The 19,850-nt window shown below is 37.5% G+C and overlaps 1 protein-coding gene across 6 annotated transcripts in view; it reads right to left on the bottom strand.

The window, feature by feature from the left end:
• The window catches only part of kiz (kizuna centrosomal protein), a 40,993-nt gene that overhangs the window by 4,365 nt on the left and 16,778 nt on the right, over positions 1–19,850 (bottom strand). For 2 of the 6 annotated variants that reach the window (XM_028438907.1, XM_028438908.1), the window contains exons 9-14: positions 19,676–19,826; positions 17,175–17,316; positions 15,511–15,573; positions 14,212–14,298; positions 13,799–13,868; positions 1,571–1,617 (exon numbers count right to left, since the gene is read on the bottom strand). In XM_028438907.1, the coding sequence (XP_028294708.1) occupies positions 1,571–1,617; positions 13,799–13,868; positions 14,212–14,298; positions 15,511–15,573; positions 17,175–17,316; positions 19,676–19,826 (560 nt within the window). Of the gene's footprint in view, positions 1–1,570; positions 1,618–2,221; positions 2,279–13,798; positions 13,869–14,211; positions 14,299–14,914; positions 15,439–15,510; positions 15,574–17,174; positions 17,317–19,675; positions 19,827–19,850 lie in introns of those variants that run through there. The other 4 variants (XM_028438910.1, XM_028438909.1, XM_028438912.1 and 1 more) reach the window with 4 other exon arrangements.

Raw genomic sequence — 19,850 nt, 5'->3', positions numbered from 1 at the left:
AGATTACTTATGTGTTAATGGCGGGGTTATTTCAGCTGTTATGGTTTTTATTAGAGTCATAGCTAGATTATTAACGTCTCTGGATTTTTTTGAGGTACAGGTTGTGATTATTCTGTCCACCTCTGCTTCTGTTACTTCTTCAAGTACAAGGTACTTATCAATGTCTTTCTTCTCATAGTCAAAATGGTTCCATTTAAATGTTTGGTGTTTATTTATCCCTTTATCCGTGTTTTTTCCAGTATTTATGAAAAAACTGTTCAGTTCTTGTGCTATTATGTTTTTATTGTATTCTTTTACATTGTTTATTATAAAATGGTCTGCATTTTTTTCTTTGCTTTTGCGCATGGTTATGGTGTTTATAATTTCCCACAATTTTTTGTTTTTGTTTTTATTCTCTTTTAATTGTTTTTCATAGTATTCTCTTTTTTTTTCTCTTAGTAAATTATTGACTTTGTTTCTGTATTTTTTATAATGTACTTCTGCTTTTAATGTTTTTTCTGTTATATATTTTTTATATAATATTGAGACAGCAATGCATGTTTTGTTATTGAAATGAAATAAATTAATTTATTTTATTGCATAATTATGACCATCACCAGCCCTCCCTAAGGAAGGGTAAGAAACATTTTATTATAGGGAGGTTATAAAAAGGGAGAGCAGTGTTACACCTAGGTGAGGGGGTGGTGGGAGGGAGCAGGGAGGAGAGACTTAAGGCAGGAAATAGAAAGGGTTGGGAAGAATTGATTATTTTAAAGTGAGAGTGAGATGTGAAGTTGTAGTAGAACATATTGTGCTTATTGTGTTGTGTAATCAAGCCAGTCTGGTGACAAGTGTGAAGCTTAAAAATAATGGTGGTGGCTGTGGACAGAAGGAAGGAGTGAGTGGTAGTACCTAAAGCTGGTATTTGGGATCAACGTGACAAAAGTCAAGCCCAGTACAAGTTTGATCCCACATCCCAAGGCATGCCAGCGCATCGTAGATCGTAGTTTAAAAAGTTTTCAACGCAGTCCTACCTAAAACTGATGTGGGGCCCATATTCTGTTATAGATGGCTTTGCTTTACTTGTTATCAGATTGAAGCATCTCACTGTGCATCACTGATCACTACTTTAAACGTTGTTGGAAAAACTTCTCACCTAATTTCAACTTAGAAAAATTTTCTTCTCGTGAGACGTGTATTGAACTGTAGCGCGATTGTAGCATTCATTAAGTGTCCAACAATTTCCCCTTGAGCTTTTGTTTAAGAATCCATCAGAAATGTAAAGCAGCTAAAGTTTCACTAAAACTGGTAGAATGACATTGTTTGTGAATGGTCCCATCATACAAAGCTTTCACTAAACCAGTCTTGGCTTCAAGGCCTTTAAAAAAAAAAAAAACACAAAACATCGGTTAAAGCCACTCAAAGGCCCAGCAGCATTGACAGAAAGCTTTAATTAAACACACATTCTTCACAATACTTTTAAATACCTTAACACAACTTTCTTTTCACGTATCCATGTTTGGTATAACTCACGTAATTTTTAATGCTGCACCTTAACAACCAAAAAAAAAAAAAAACACTTTTTACTCACCTTTTGACTGTAGAGCAGAACGAGTCTTTGACTTTATTTTCTCTTTCCTAGAGAAACAAAGATGGTTAAAAGCCTTGTAAAGTTATATTAAGCCTTCTCTGAAAAAGAACAACTTGCTTTACATAAAAACAGCAAAAATATGAATAATAAACCGTATTCTGTGGCTCAGAGAGAGAGGTTTTTTTTCTTTCGATTTTTCTGTATGTCCAGCTTATGTTGAAAAACTGACAATAAAGATGAATAATAAACCACACTCTGTATGTTAAATAATTTATTGTGACTGCGTTCATCTCTGAATTTAAGAAATTAAAAAGAGAGTAAAATGATTTCACCAAAAATGAACTGTTTTGGAATATTTGCACTTTTGTTACTTGGTTAAAAATCAGACTGAAAGCACTTCCTTGACTCCTGTTGTAATCGTGCCAAAGGACCTCTACAAGGCCTTCTTTATTCAAACCAGCGCGCAGACGGGGTTGCCAGGTTCCCATAGCTCTGCTGATATCGCTATGTAAATGTGTGACCTCCAAAAGGCTTTGATCTACCTCAATGCATATGCAATAAGGCTCCCGTGCCACTTTTAAAGGCCTCCTCTTTAATTTACATCATCACAGAGTCCATTCACAACCCCACAATATACCCTCATCTTCACCTGGGTTAGTATACACATCCATACGGCTCATTTCAGCGGTGACCCTTTTCTAGGAAAAACTGAGAAATGATGTCGAGTTTTAAGATGATGAGCAAAAAAGGGAAAAGGATAACAATATTGTGATAAATTATGCATGTATGTATCCATTCGAGCCCATGACCTCTTGGATTGTCACCCTCTCCATCAACCTCATCTTCTCATCTTTCCCTGTTAAGTCATGGCAGATGTGGATGCACGTCCAGAATCAGCACTAGATTACTCTGGCTTTCTTCTCAACAGTACACTGTAGCTTTGCACCACTAAGACCAGCACCTCCCATTCTTTACCATGAGCAAATACATCACACAGCCTGTAGGATCAGTAGAATATAACCTTTGCATTTGATAGGACTTGGTTATTGGACGTTAGGATGACGTGTGCGTCAGCGCATACATAGAATGATCTTCTGGCATTTATTATGCAAGAAAATGAAAGCCAGGGATGAGTAGGAAAAGCAGAGGAAATAGAAAAGGAAATTAAGCCAAAGACAGAGGGACTAAAAATTAGCCTTTTGGCTAAATTAAGAGAGTGGATGAGGTGAAGTCATTTTTTCCTCAAGTTCTTGTATGACCAAAAATCAATTAAGAAAAGATTCTCCAGCTGAGGATCTGTGTACATGTCTACTGTAAACTATATAGTCTAAACACTCTATTTTGGGAAAAAAAAGCACTGAGTGAGAAATGCACCACCAATAAATAGAGAAAACCAGTCATAAGATAACAAGGCAAAGCAAATGCATTTATATAGCGCATTTCATACACAAGGCAACCCAATGTGCTTTACATGATAAAACATTCAATTGTTTAAAATCAATAAGAACATTTAAAATCATCAGTAAAAACTTTTAAAATCATCAGTAAAAACATTTAAAATCATCAGTAAAACATTTAAAATCATCAACAAACATCAACAACATGGACAAGGTATAGTGTAATATTCTTGTGCAAACATGCATAAAAAATCCTTGTCATGGGTTTGGACTATATAATGTATTCCCATAATTGTAATCTTATACAATTACACCTAATCAATTTGAAATCACTTTACATATGAATTACGTGTAAATAAAAAAAATTAAGAGAGTTGATGAGGTACAGTATTTTTTTTCCCTCAATAAGTTATTTTGAGTCCAAAAATCAATTACAGGAACTGGTTGGAATTGCTCTGAAAAAGCTCTGAAAAAGGTTAAAACTCAAGAAAACATGCAAGTTTGGGGGGAAAAAAAATCAAATACTATGTTGTGGGGGAAACTGGGAACTAAATGACTTCTAAAGATATACTATGCATACAGTACAAAGATGATAGAGATTCATCAGCAAACTGGTTTCATAGCTTTAACACTTGGAAACCAGAACAAAAGAATCACAGTGATTCCAGCATTCATTGATAGTCACTGTTGGCCAACAGAGCAGAAAGAGAAATATGGCTATAATCTATACCATTACTTCCTCTCCTTTGCCACAATAATAGCTGCGTTACCAAGAGTAAATTGGTCTTTTCTTTTCTCGAACTTCTCCCCAGGGATGGGAATGGTATATCAGATGTTCCACTTCAGCGAGGGACAGGACTGATTTCAAGACAGGCTATTACCATAGAGAGCCCAGCCTGCATCTGACCCCACCAATCTAATATTCAGTTTCCATAAACATTTATGCCAGTTCATCTTCTGCTGAGTTTCCCTTAATTGAGGCAATGATCTGAATATGTAAGACTGGGCTGGCTGCTGTTTTATAAGCTCTGGCAGACATAGGTGAACGTAATGTGTAAAATGATGCAAATCACCACTATCATAATACCTTTTTTTTTTTTTTTTTTCAGTGCCCCCTCACTGAGCTGCATTCCCTGGTCTTTGCAATGGTTTCGTATTGTTGTTTATCTCTGTTTATCTGTGTCCACAACAACCTTAAATATTCTATGAGCTGACATATAAACATCTAATACACACTGCATCCTACTACTACTACTACTACTACTACTACTACTACTACTAAATAGGAAAATCGATTTGGTGATATATCGCGATATTACGTCGCACGATTCTTGGATCGATTCAAAATGCATCCATATCAATTTTTTATTTTAATTTTAACCTTTATTTAACCAGGCAAGTTGGTTTAAAAGCCACAGGCAGATTGTATGTTATTTTCTTATTTTAAAGCCAATGTTTTGAGTGTAAAAAAAAATATGCCAATAAAATATATTTCATACATAATGTTCTCATGAAGGTGTACACATTTACAGATTAGTTGTCATGTGTATATATATATATATATATATATGTATATATATATCGTTATAGTCGCCTAATACTTCAATATCAAGATATATCGTATCGGGATACTAATCGTATCGCCAGATGCCAGGCAATACACACCCCTACCCCTAATTATATTCATCATTCAAATGTTTTAAGCCTAAATCAGAAAAATTGATTAACAATTCCAAGACAACAATTGTCACACTCTTGATACTATAAGAGTTTTTTCTGTGTTCACCTTTACCAAAGGGATATATACGGAGATGTTGAAAGCAACTTAAAAAAAGTTCTCACCCACTCAATTTTAAAGGCAGAATTTACACATTTAATTGTAATGTTTAATAAGGTGGCCACACTATTTAAAATGAGTTTGGATAGAAATGATTCTCCAACTGAGGATCAATGTAGATGTCTAAGCTATACGTGCACTTTAATTTGAACATTTTTTTATTTGCTTCTTGATAAGTTGAGGTTTTGTTTATTCAGACAAGGTTTTTCAGGTAATTTGTATCTCCTCGAAAGTCGAAATAAGAAATTCCTGAAAAACCTTGTCTGAATAATCAAAACCTCAACTTATCATACTATTAAAAAAAAAAGAAGATAAATTGAATCTTGCTGGAACAGAATAGCCATGTACGCTGATGAATAGTTGACTGGTGTACCGTAGTTTTGTATGAAGTAAAGATTGAACTGTAAATATGGATTATAATTCATGGTTTCTTTTTTTTTTTTTTTAACATACTATAATTAAATGTCCAATAACTCTTATTTAACCATAATCAAATATATTCAGGTCAACTTTCTCACAGCCTATTTTCTGGAACAAACAGTTTTAGAACATCTGATTTCAACTTAATCTAAATCTAACAATAACACAAGCAAGTACGGAAGCGATGAAACAAATCAGTTTGAGCAAAATGCAAAAAATCTAAGTCATAATACAATAGACACAATAGATAGATAGATAGATAGACAGATAGATACTTTATTGATCCTAAAGGAAATTGTGCAGCAGTCTGTTGCTCACATTCACACAAACAGAGCAGGATCTACAGGATTTAAGAAGTTAAAAACACATTAAAAAAAGCAATAAATACATAACAGTCCAAGAGAAGTTAAAAACACATAAAAAAGTAAGAAATACATAAAAGTCCAAAAAAAGTTAAGGCACTGCAAGACAATTTTCAATACCTTTCCCTCACTCCTCCTCTGCTAGACCACTAAATGATAAATGATTATAATGAATCAATCAATAATCTTGAACATAATTTGTATTGCTTTATATCAGCAGTAAATGTCATCTTTAATTAACTGATCATTGGATTTCTAAATGTAAAACATTTTCTAATTAAAAGAACACTGTTAGATATAAACTTTTAAAATATATGCTTTGACTTACATATAATTTGTGTATGTTTTTATCTTTGATGAGCTCATGTTTGACCCTGACAATCACAAATGTCTTACGTATCACAACAAAAGAAAGGAGGAGAAACACTATATAACATGAATAAAAATGCTGAGAAAAACTACGTTCGGGGCCCAGCAGTGAGACGACCCTGAGGTCCGCAGCTGTGCATTAGACGAGTGCCTGTTCTTCTGTTGATTTGTTATGACTTGTTGATTCACTTCTGTTCATGTGTAATACATTGATCGATTGATTCATCAAAGCAAAACCTCTGACTACGTCTCTCTGTATGCAATCCCAGGTACTGAACACGAGAGTATCCCAAAACTAACCTTACCATAAGGAAGACAGAAGCACTCCGTATGTGGTGCTAACATGTGACCACTGCATCTCGGTAAACAATGACAGCTGTCTTTGAGTGACTCGACACTTTTTAGAATCCTCAACAATTCCAGATGTGAGTAATGACAGGAATATTGGGTAAATATTGTAGTTAATAACAATAATAACAGTAGCTTAGAAGACGAGAGCTGCTCTTTTCTTCAGTATTAAGGACATACAGTAATGCTGTGTCTCAGCACCTGTGTCTGAACAGAATGTTCAAGGTTCAAATTTATTCAACAGTTATTTCTTATTGACACTACATCTATCATTTAGTTTATTAGTGCACTTCATAATAATGGACTATCTTTGTTATTTTTTTTATCTTCTAACCTTTAAAGTGTACATAGTTCACTCATTTTTCAGTCTTTTTCTTACATGTTTCACTTTAATAAATATAACTTTCAGTTTAAACACTTTCTGTGTAATAACTTGATGATTTATGTTGTTTCCAATTTGCAAGGTGTGATGAATTACAAAGAAGTCAGATTTGTAATAAAATTAGTTTTAAAAATCAATTCCCACCTTTAGTTTGGACATAAAAATACAAACAATATTCATCACATGGTTTTAACAACCTTGTCTTACTATTGGCTGTATACCTACATTATTTATTATCTCCTACAGCAGAGGTATCAAGTGCCTTGTTTTCAATAGGGTCAAACCAATTAAATAAAAGCATAAATATGCTTTCAGATTAATGATCTTTTTGAGATGTATTAGTTTTTATTATTCAATGGCCGAATGGGACCCTCTGGTTGGCTAATTTTGATCTGAGATATGTACATTTGTCAGCTAATCACATTGAAATACACTACATCTGTCGGGTTTCTTGAATCATTGAAAATGTCTACATTTTACAGTAACTGTGTCACAATTTAGACATAAGAAAAGCATGAATAATCTCCTGTTTTCTTTGTAATGACAGTATTTCCCCCTGGGATTATTAAAGTCATTCTGAGTCTCATTTCTCTCCAGTGGAGAATCTAAGAGTCTACACATTTTCTTGTGTACTGAACATTAGTCCTGCAGCTTACCCAGCAGTTAATACTGCCTCGCCATGGTTGAAACATGCTTTTGTTTACCAGGGCTTTTTTATCAGCTCCTGCCACCCACACACAAATGCTAATAGCACAATAGCACTTTAGCGAGGATGTGCTTGTTTAAAGGTAAAGGGAGACCCATCACCTCATCGCTCCCATCAACTCCTACTCCCATCCCAGCTGTGACCCTGCAGAAACATTGTTTAGATGCACTCTAACGGGCCTGAATGGTAACTGGAGAGAAGCCCTCAGTGGGGGCAAACACTGACAGTCACCCATGGGAGCAAAGCAAGTGGTTGCTCACTAACGTGTGAGTGCTCTCTGCTGGCAAACAGTGAGTACTGCAGCACAGACAGAGAGGAAAAATAAAGCCAAGGATTAGCTGAGCTCTCATGACTAGTGGCAGCCTTGAGACACACAGCAGCATCAGCCATTCAGTACATTTCTACAACAATCAGTGCATGCCAAGGGTAGATAAATAAAGTATTGGTATGGGTTTAATGGATGTGACAAGAACTGATCAAATAAAATAGCACAGTTCATGATTTAGCATGTGATCAAAGTTTAGATTTAATGTAAAATGTAAAAGGCTTATTGGTCAAGAGTCATTCTGGATTATCTCACATTGAATTATTGCATGTTTGTTAAAGGCCGAATATGAACTGTTAAAGCAGTGTTTTTCAACATTGGGGTCACCTGAAATAGTAATTGTTAAAAAAAAAATCTATATATATATCTAAATGCAGTAACAAAAAACAAAAGACAAAAAAAATAAATAAATATATATATATATATGAGCGTGTAGAATTTGTCACTAATCCTGGCTGCTCCATATTTGTTGTACAGTATAACAAGAACAATAAAATGTCTTAAGGATTGACGGAAATTCTTCATTTCAATATGGGGTCACGATCCAAAAAAGGTTGGGATCCATTGTATTAAAGGGTTCAGAATTACTACAGAGAATAAAGTAGTAATTTATTACTATCATGTTGTTTAGATCCACGTAGCATTTAGAGCCTAGATTGTATGTCATTTGCAAGTTAAATTGAATTAGCCACAATACTGCTAAGCATGGACTTTTATCTAAAAAGGATATATGTAGATGTACAGTATTTACTTAGTTAACTTTACTTAATGTATTGGTATATAGTACTCTAATCTATTAGAACAAAAATAGGGTTACAGTAGTTTCTCAAGGTTTTGAGAGTGTTTGCTAAGGATGGGCGATATAGACAATTATAGAAAATTATCCCGATAAACATCACGATAAATAAAAAACTATAAATAAACAAAACAATTCCCAACTTAAAGTGTAAACGGGTGCCTTACAAACGCAAATAAATCTGAATACATCAACAATAGAGACATTAAAAAAGGCTACAATAGCTGCTGAGTTCATGAGCTGATATTTTATGGAATATATTAGTGCATTTGGATCACTATTAGTGTTATTGTATGTAATTCATTTATTTCCTCACTTAAAATGAAATTATTTTCTAAAAAAAAAAAAAGCACATGAAAAGCAAAAATAACTTCATTAGTGTTTTTACTGGTTCTGAATCGTGTTTAATTTATCTGATAGAGTTACATAAAGTTATGGTTAATAAATAACTCTCTGATTTCCTATAATTAAAGCAGATCAAGCTGATGATTTAATCATTCAGTATATTTAGGAGTAATAATTTCAATAGTTACATTAGTCTAATGGGACCAGCTTTGTCTGTGAACACGTGAAATATAATTAAAAATATTACGTTTCACAAGTTTGGACGAATGCATAGTGACATTATTATTAATGCTAACATTTATTTCACACAACGTGTGACATGTTTAGCTTTTATTCTTCCACACAACTATTAAATCTGACCATAAACAAATCGATGGCTCTCTGTGATTTTATGACAGTAAGGCGTGTTTTTTATTCGGTCTGTTTCTTATAAGGAGTGGTTAGCATTAGCTCTTAGCCCAGTCAGTGTGTTAGCTTAGCATAGTTAGCTTTAGTTGAGTTTCCAGTTCATAATCGTTGATATAGGTTCATCTCTGTCACCGTGTTTGTGGAACTTTGGGGAGACATGATGGAGGAACTTGAATCGGTTCACTTTATTGGATGGTTGTCTGGTCTTAACCAAGTAGCGGTCCATGATGTATCGCAGCACGTGAGCTTGAGGTGACGAGCACCGCCGTGTGTGTGTTGTGTGAGGGCTGGGGCCGGGAGGGGTGGTGCACACCGCTGCAGCGGAGGCTTCCCTGCAGATCTTCCATAAACAGCGTTCCGGTCCAGAGAATAATAAACTGACAACAAACTGGCAGTTTTGGTCCGTGGAACAAGGTTTTTATGGGCATTCTTGGCTAAATTGAGAGACAAATGGCCCGTGGCCCTCGCTAATTTCCGGTATGGGAATTTATCGTTTATATCGTGAGATGACATATTCTTACAGGTGAGAATATTTTTGACGATAAATCATAAACGATAAAATATAGCACATTCCTACTGTTGGCGTACTTTTTGCATGTTTTGAAACCTGCGGGGCAGCATCAATTTTCAACATATAGCCACATTTTACACTCTATACTGCCAACTATTAGCAGAGTATTGTTAGTCCAGTAGTTATGTCTACTTTCGGTTTATTTTTAACCTTTTTTGTTCTTTATATATATATAATTTAAAAAGCACAAGTCACTTTAAGTACAGTAATGCATTTGGTTTTGCATTATATATGACAATACAATACACTAGTGCAGTGCCCATAGGAAGTATGTATTGCTATAGAAAAGTGGGAAGTTAAGTAGCTTTTTCATAGATGGAAAAATTAGGTTATGTTTAAAGGTGGGACGTCAGGGACATTTAGGTTTGTTGTGAAATGTGTAAAGTGACAACTATTGTGTTTTCATATATTTAAATGAATACATTGGGGGAAAAGCGATGCACCAGCATGAAGTTATGCCTGGAGAAACACTTTGAGACACTCATGTTTACATGGGAGCTTTAAATCAGAATAAAAGTTAAATCCTCTTTAAACTGACCTTGTAAACACTTAATTCCTCATGCAAATTTCATTCTGATACACACACGCACACAGTGGGTCTCTGCTCCGCTCAAAACCAGGAAGTGGGGGTGGGCTCTCCAGCGCGATTGGCTTTGCCGCGCACGTGACTACAGCGTGCAGCGATTTGCTCTGGCGCACATTTGACTCGCTCCGGTGGACAATTTTCTGAAATTATTCATCAACGGTACTATTGCAGTCCAAACAAATCCGACGTTGCACACCTTAGAACCAAAAGGAAGCCATGTTGAAAGTCTGAGCTCTGTCTGTCCCTGAACCGCGGAGATATTTGACACACACACACACACACACACACACACACACACACACACACACACACACACACACACACACACAGACACACACACACACACACAGACACACAGACACACAGACACAGACAGAGATTCCTTGCTTTATAGATAGATAATGGGCGTTACTTGTTTCAGGCAGGGTGTGTAGGACAGTGAACCCCTCTGGTTGAAGTCTCTGAATACCCCAAACACAGGTATTTGTACCTTTATACATTTATCAGGATTGTAATGGCAGGAAGTGGTCCAAAGAAGTCCACCACAAAGTCAAATTAATAGATAATCAATCCAATGTTAAATCGGTGTATTACAGAGGGGTTTCCCCTAAAACACATCTTAGAGTGCACTATACAGTAGTCTGTCTTGACTTTAGGTACTGGACATGCATATGTTTGTTTCTGTGTGGATTGTGTAACAGAATGGGGACATGTAAAGAACATTGACATAATTATTTACACAGTTTTGTCTGTTGCTATTGCTCCCTGTATCCTACTTACTATCAACCTCAGAGAACTGTGTTTCTCCCTCCCAGCTCATGTCTCCTCCCACAGAGCCGTCAGACACCACCTACCAATGGAAGGTAGGGGACGTAAAGGGTGGGGGGAGAGGGAGCTCCTGATTTTGACACTCGAGTAATTTGAGGTCGAATGCTCGAGCACATCCTGTTGTCCAAAGCAAAGCTGTAAACCACTAATTATTGAGTCAAGGTTTTTGTCAAGCAGGCACTAGGCACAACAATCATCACACCATTCAACGGCACTGGAATTTTTTATTTTCGTGCATCTGGGCACATGTGTTGAAACGTTTGCAGCGGGGAAACAAGACGCGAGCACAGGCTGCAATAGAAAAATAAATAAATAAATGAATAAAAAATTTGGAGAAAAGGAGTGGCATCTAAAATGCCTACAGTAGAAAGGAGCACAATGACTCTTTGCACGAGAGGAAGCAGTGGCATGTATTCGCATACAAAAGGGAACAAGTGGTCTTTACATGGCGTGCAGCTGCTTATTAAGACTCACTCCTTCGTGCATTATTCCTTTCATCCCCACTCAACCACAAAGTGATTTTACATTGCCACTCACAAAGACGGCAAAAGATTTCTAATGGACAAATCCTCAATAAATGACATATATCAGTCACTTCTCTGCAAGTTATTAAACAATAACAACATTCCATAAACGTATCTCACTGAAAACCACTGTGTGGGAGAGAGCAAGGAAGACAGCCAAAGAGAGAAAAAGGCAAATATGAAAGAGCTCAATTCTCTCAAACTTGATAATAGAGCACATATAAATGTGTTAGGAGTATCTCTTTGCATCTTGTATAGACTGCATGTATTTAATCTGTAAAGCTTATTAAGGCCCCAGTCATTGCTATGCAAAGCAGCACCCAGCGCTTTTCTTTCCCTTCTCAGCCGAGTGCAGTGTTTGGCCAATAGGACTGGCCCCCCGCCTCTCATTCTGCATTCATAACATGCAACATTTGCACAATGTATCTCTCAAAGGCCCTGAATAGAAGGCCTTAATACTCATGTAAACAACTGCAAACCAATTACTTAATGAATCAGGCCCACACATAATGAGGAGGCTCACAAAGAGCTATAAATGCATTTTTTTGCACCAAAGCTTCTGCTTTAAACTACAATCCCTCTGCTGTAGTCCAGGCTTAACTAGCAAATCATAATTATTCCCTAAGACAACAGAAGGGGGAAGCCATTTTTGTATTTTGAGTCCAGCTCGATCCTGCCTTTGAAGTCACTCATCAGCTCGCTGACAAAATGAAGCAAATAATTAACCAGTAGAATGAAGGGACTGGGTGGGGGGCGTAAGAAGATGGAGAAGAAGAGGGGTGAAGTGATGGAGAAAGGGCAGGAGAGCGAGAGAGTGAGATGCAAAGAGAAAGGAGAGAAACAGGCGAGAGCTGCAGTGTTATGCCTCTGCTTAAGTGCACGGCTTCCAGACCACTTGTAGAGGCAATAAAGCGCAAGAAGTGACTGTTGTAAAGTGGAATAGTTAAATCTAAGCATTGAGAAGAAAATAAAGACAGTGGAATTATTGTATGACCTCAGAGAAAATTATGATTACAATGATTGTGTCATTTTTAATGAAATCGTGCAAAAATATGAGAATCATGCACGACTAGCCCTTTGTCCAATTTGTTTTCCACACACAACTTGCAGCTCAGGGTGTTCTGTGCTCTAATTTTGTTTAATCACACATTTTGTAGGCTTCCCATACACATTAATGACAGGGACACGGGCCTCATCTGAGAGGGAGAGGATCATAAATTGGCTCATGTATATTAAAGAGGTTTGGTCATTGGAGCTGGCAGTGACAGACATAAGCAGCTATAAGGACCACAATGGAGCCGGGCTATTAGGCCCTTCCCTGGGCTAATAGGCAGACTGCGAATGCCTGCTTGCCAGGACAGAGAGATTCAGACTTCAGCCCTTGTGTCAGCGTGGTGCCCGGTAATCACATGAAATCAGAGAAGATTATTCCTCATAACGTTTACCCAGCCATTACCAGCACCCAAATGGGTTCTCACTGAAGAGGTGCTCTGAGGACCTGACATGCAATTGCGGATTTGATGAAGTCGTGTTGATATTCAAATGTAGCCATGATGGTGTTAGCTTCCACCAAGCTATTTATCATCAGATGTTCTTTTCAGATCCACTTAGGGCTTTGATTTGAGCATCCTAAATATGTTTCAAGGGTGAAAAATCGAAGAACATTTGTCCTTGTCAACACTTCAGTCCCCTTCTTTCAAAACAGTTGTCCGTGATTCTCGTCTTGACATGATCTGTTTATGTTTTGACAACAAAGCTGAGGACAGTAAGATTATGGCTCTAATGTATCCGTCTTTATATGTCTTTGATGGCTGATTTGATTTTAGAGTCAAAAAACCAGGGTGAACCCGGTAAACAGAGGTGCTTCGGAGCCTTTTGTCTTTGTAAGCGAGTTAATAGGTGGTGGCCCCTTGATCTTATGGAAATGAACGGGGAATTATGAGAGCAGCCATGCAAATGTACATCAACCACTTTGGTGTCTGGTGGCCCATTTCCTGTGGCCCGTTGAATAACAAGGTTCTTACCAGGGGTAAGGGTCTTGATGTGGGAAGCGTTTGGCACTCTCCACGTCCTCTTCAAGGCTGTCATTTGTTCCTTCAAAGAGCAAAAAAGGGGCAAATGTAATCATTTGATTTCTTCATCAACCTCAGTCAAATTACAATACATATATTTACAGAAAGTTGTGCTGCTTTCTGTGGGAGTACGACATATACAAAGGAAGTGAGTTCAAACCACTGACTGCCAGTATGTAGTTAGCATAAAAATCTAAAAGCCTTTAAGAGAACTTGGACTAATAGCTTTGTCTTTCATTTATTGTACTGTAAAATGGGTTTTCTATGATGTCTTTGTGTGCCATGAGCTCATACGGTCGCTAATAGCTCATGATTAGGCTCCCGTTGCTTGCCACTTAGCGGGAAAAGTGGATCATATCTCTTACCTGAGAGGCCATCCTCGTCCTCCTCTTCAGAACTCTGCTGCCTTTCCTGCATGGCTGATTGTTTAAGTAACTGATACGCTTTTGTCTCTGTTCAGGGACACACGTACAAACACACACAGTGTGTAGAAGTCACTATCAAATATTTGCTTAAAGCCCAGGTTTCCAACTTTCAGGTGTTACTATGTTTGATGAGACAACACGCTTCAGTAACCAATTTTCGGGTTTTTTCGGCTGTTTGCACCGATGTGAAAAACAGTAGTAAGCAGCTAAGCTTTAGCAGCAGCATGAGACAGCATGTAGCATCTCACATTATCTCAGCATGCCCTCCAAGCCAAGAAACCCTTGTAATTACTTTGCAGTAAATTTAAAAAATAAATTGTGAGTGGAGATAGCACCGACTAAAATCTACAATGCATGAGTGCATTATAAAAAGGTTGTTGTGTCAATGCTTTTAAAAGCAGCAAATCAAAGTGCAGATGCGAGTACATCCAAGGCTTGATATCTTTTCATGGTTTATGGACTCAAATAACATCTTTTAATCATTTTGTCCACCTCAGTGAGTTAAAGCCTGACAAGAGATACAAACACAGGTTAAAAAAAATAAAAAGCTGCAGATTTAACCAGTTACCATCACTCCTAATGTCATGGTATTTGAGAGTGACATTAATGTCCCTCAGCACAGGTGAACTCTTTCCTTGCTAAATCTTGGGTAATGTTCCCCCCCTTTTCTACTAGCTCTTTGTTATGGCTCTTTTGATTAAGACTCGTGAATGAAAACTGGACTCATTCTGCTAGCTGTGCACCTTAGGGATGCAGACACATAAAACACCCAGTGGGAAATCTGATAGCTGAGGCAAATACGGGATTGCTTTACATTTCAGAGGTGCGGCGGAGGCACAAGCACACCAAAAGCTTCCAGGATGCTGTAACAGCTAGTATTTTTAAAAGTCCAGCGCTGCCCGAGCATTGTTCAGAAGATAATGAGAAACCAATGACAGATCTTTGGCGCTTTCCACCCTGGCGCCTTCACAATTAAAGCAACAGCATTATATTGGGCCAGCGAATTATCAATTTTGCTAGAATGCCTCAGAGCAGCTCTGAAAACACAGCTTGTGTTTTCTCGGAGATAATTAGAGAGAACTAGCACAGCTCTTCAGGTGGGACTTTGACCCTGGATTCACCTTGATCATCCTGCCACAACCATTGTGTAAAAGAGCCCATTATTCACTGCAGTGGGAAGAAAACAAACCACAACATAAGGACAGTGTGAATGCTGGGGCACCGGCAATGCCTTTTTACCTCTAATAGGACCACTTTCCACAGGGCTTTCGTCCGGGCTGTCCTCTTCACTACTTTGTAGTTCTGTAAGAAAGGGAAGCGCATAGTGAGAAGCAATGGCGGGGAGGAAGGGAGGCTAAGGATAAAAATGGGGATGGGGGTGGAGCGGGTTCTTTAGCACTGAATGGAGGGTTATATAAAAACTGGGCTGTGAAGGATTCATATAAAGCTCTAGGGTGAAATAGATTTCTCACATGAAAGGAAAGTTTTAGCTCTGTGCTGGGGCGATTCATAAATAAGCAGTTTTTTTAAAAAAACATGGGCTTGTTATTTATAACTGTGTAAAGACAGAGTATAAAGCTATTATAAGACTTAAAAGAATTAAAAATATTGGCATTGCTTCCAAACAAATACCCAAAGCTCTCACAGTGGAAACTGTAACCATGCTATCCTTTAATCCGTCAATAATTGCTCTTTTCTGTGAACATAAGAAATATTTTCTGTGCCAATCAGCTGCAATCAGAGCGTCATCAATAGAACCAGAAGACAGAGCGGCTTGTAAATGCTCAATTGGTAAAATATTTTAATTGGCCACCGTCAAACCATTCATCAATAATACAACAAGAATATTCATTTCAATTAAATGTCCTCTAAACCAGTGGTTACCAAACTTTTCATAGTCCTGTACCACTTCAGACATTTAACCTGAAGCCAATGTGCAATTTTTCTCAGAATTTTACCCATCCTGTTGAGCAATAATATCTAATGAAAAAAGAATAATCTGTAAAAACACAAGAAAATTCAGAATCATCATTTTCAATTAATTTAATTAATTAGCCTACTGGCATTTTCTCTTTTATTTTGGAAAAAAATCTAACACCTATTTGTTGATGAAACATATGTCAGTAATAAACACATTTGTCACCCTGAAACTGTGAACTACAACTCTAATGAAAAGGGTGAAGATGAGATGATGCAAATACTGCATATTTGGCTGAATTTGAATTAAATCATTCTCCACGCAAACGTTTTGCTCTATACTTTGTTTTCACGTTTGCTCACCACTAAAGGGTTGTCTTACAAAGGCCAATGTGTAATTTGTGGTGATGCATGGAGGCCCCTGGTTGATTTATATTGTAGTTTCCAATGTTCGTCACACTATTTAAAAAATGTTTTTCATGTACCCCATGACAATTTTGCGTACTCCACTTTGGGAACCTTGGCTCTAATAAATAATATAAATTTTCCTCCAAAGATGTGCACAAAAGTTGCATGAAAAAAGTTTTGAACTATTACATTTTAGTCTATTACCCAGAGGTGCTACTATGGGAACCAGTGGGATAGAAGAGGCAGCAGTTAAAAGCATTGGTCTATCGGAAAGAGCAGTTCATTTTAAAGGTATTTAAGTTTGGGTTACACTCTTTTAACACAAATTTAAACAATTTATTAATATTAGAACTGCAAAGAGGGGTTTTCTGGAGACTAGGAGTGTATATTCTCATCCAGGTCTCTTATTGTGAAAATCTAAAAGCAGAAGTTTGTGTATGAACAAGACTAAACTATGTGTAAATATTTGATTTAGCTAAAGTTTAATTGTATTTTGTTAATTTAGCAAGCAGGAAGTTGCACCCAAAATCAGGAAGTAGCTTGAAGATAAAGATAAAAGCTAAATAAAACTCAATGACCTTGACTTTGGTTCCTATTTCCAGGTTTAGCAGGGTTCACATCACTGACGGGCAGGGAAGCAGCCGATAAATCACTGACGTCCTCTGCTGATGGGTTCTCCTCACTGGACCGTGACAGAAGTGTCCTCAGCAACACTTTGGCCTGTGAGTGACACAAATTAAAACCACACTCTTAATTGTTCTCATTTTGCAAAGGAAGCGTCAAATTGAGCTTTCGCTGATTAGCAAAGTCATTTACTTTGGCCACGGCTGCTCGCACAGGGAAACTGCTCCGAGGGAAAATAACTTTGAATTTTTCAGACTCGTTTAACTTTAAAAAAGATTATTTTGCACACTTTTGCTCAAGCTCACCCACTCAAATCACACTTTTCCCCTTTTCGTCTTCCTCTCCTCTCATCCATGAGATTAAAGAACCGCCTTAAAGAATGCAATCACCCTGGCATTAATGTGCAACACACTTTCAGATATCTTCCCTCTTGGCAGAAAAGGATTGAGACAAACTGCGCTCTTCCTTCCTCTCCAGCACATTGTTTTAATCTCTGTGGCGACAAGGATGCACAATTAAAAGGAAGTTGTTGCAAGAGATGCTACACACCGATTTCCTTTCTCTTCCATTTTCCCTTATCCTGCCATCATCTTCTCTCTTCTTGTGATCAAAGGCCGCCTCTCCGCCTCAGATGGCCACTTCCAACTTTTAATGAGTGGTAATATGGTGGGAATGATCAGAAGGATTCTGACAGTGGAGAACTTTAAGTAGCATTGTAAGTTGTTATCAGTGGGTCACGGTGGAGATCAATGATGTACATGCTTTCATTTCCTGGGAGAAAGATATGCTAACACATGCCAATCTAAATCTTAAAATGGTCTTGATGATGCTGCACAATACAAACTGTATTGATCCCCGTTCCTGATATTCCTTTTTGTTAATTTATTTTTTATTTTCTAGATTTAGTTAAACGTACGATGGGTTGAGGGCTCTCGCCGACCCACTGCATTTTAAAAATCAATGAATGCAACTGTTAGCACTTGAATATTCAAAGGGTCTCTTTGAGTGTGTGCATGCGAGCTGCATGCTCCCATTTGTCGGAGGAGTTGGACTGTGTGGCAGGATGTGAATAGACATTTCTGTTTGCTCTTGTGCACGGAGAGTAAGCTGATGTGCAAGAGGACAGAGAGGCGCGAGGGACGGAAAAATGGGAGGAAGGGGAGAAGGGAATAGATTAAGTGAGAGAGATAAAGGGAGAGAAAGATTTTCACTCAGGCGTTTCCTGATGCTCTTGGATACAATGATGTAGATGGCAGTGGCCCACTTCCTTTTGTCGGCTCATATTTTCAAGAGGCTTTAAAGTCTCCTTCTATGACTCTTTCTTTTAGTTGGGGGAACTGTGGCAATATTTGCCGGCCAGAACAAACCCCAGAAGTTCAGTCCGTAGAAAATGAATAACAAATTGAATCACCGGGAGTGTTTTCTGCGAATTCTTCTTTGTCTGATTCACTCCGATCTTAACAAGGTCAATGATGTGATATGAAATAATCGCACCACCAAGTAACTCTAAATTAACTTTAAGTAGCAAATGGCTTTTTCTAAATTGATGGCAGTGCTTCTATGTTAAGGTTTCATTAATTCAGACGACTGTTCCTCAGGAAATCCACTTTGATGTCCTGACATGTTGACTGACAACTGCCAGTCTTCGTCAGAGGAGTCTGCTGATCGCTTTGATGTTTCCTTTGAAGTTTCCTTGAGTGAAGCGTAATAATTCCCTTGAGATTGGTTTTGTCTTATTTTTGAATAACAAATTATTTAAAAATAACATATTATTCAAAAAGAAGACAAAAATAATTTTGCTGGCAGTGCTTCTGCCAGAGCTCCCACAGCTTTAGTTAAATTAAATTCTAGACTTTGTCTTGCCATTTGAAACTAAATTTAAGATTAACTTCACAGTAAACATTTTTTGGGGGGAAAAAAACACCACATCAATTACATAGAGTAAAAAAAAAATTCTAGTGTCTAGTGCAGACCCCAAAAGTAAACACACAAAATGACAGTAAAATACAAGAAAAAAACAGACTAAAATAATCAGAATTACTCCAAACACACAAGATGACTACAAAAATAGCCAGAAATCTATAAAAGAAAAATACAAAAAATAAAAACCATGAATAAAAATCTTTGTTGGACAGGCAATTTACATTTTTTTTCACATTAATAAACGAATCTTACTATTTCTTTTGTAATGTCAGACTAATTAAAGAAATCATACTTATGTGTTAATGTTTCAAAAGTCTTAAATTTTGATTTAAGAGATTTTAATGCAATTAAGGCGTTATATTTAAATTCATGACATGAATGCCTTTTAACACTTTTTAAGGACATGCGGGAACCCTGTCTACTATAAAGGCATATAAAACAAGAGCAGAGTCTTAAGATTACAGAGTCTGAGTGAATAAAAAAATGCATTGCCCTCCCCCCCATCTGCCTGTTTGTGTGCCTTCAACGCTACCTGGTGGCTGCAGGCAGCATGACTCTTCACTAGCAGTGGCGTGAACAGTTGGACCAGGCGCTCAGTGCTGAGGACGCCGTGCTCCTTAAGCACAAGGGCGTGCTTGAACCAGCGATCCCACAGACGAGCTGCACTAGGAGGGAGGCTTGTGCTACGGGGAGGGAGAAGGAGGGAT

Source organism: Gouania willdenowi, chromosome 22, assembly GCF_900634775.1.
Source record: "Gouania willdenowi chromosome 22, fGouWil2.1, whole genome shotgun sequence".
Taxonomy (NCBI): Eukaryota; Metazoa; Chordata; class Actinopteri; order Blenniiformes; family Gobiesocidae; genus Gouania; species Gouania willdenowi.
Note: the sequence above shows the minus strand (reverse complement) of the source record. Positions and strands in the feature narration are given on the sequence as shown.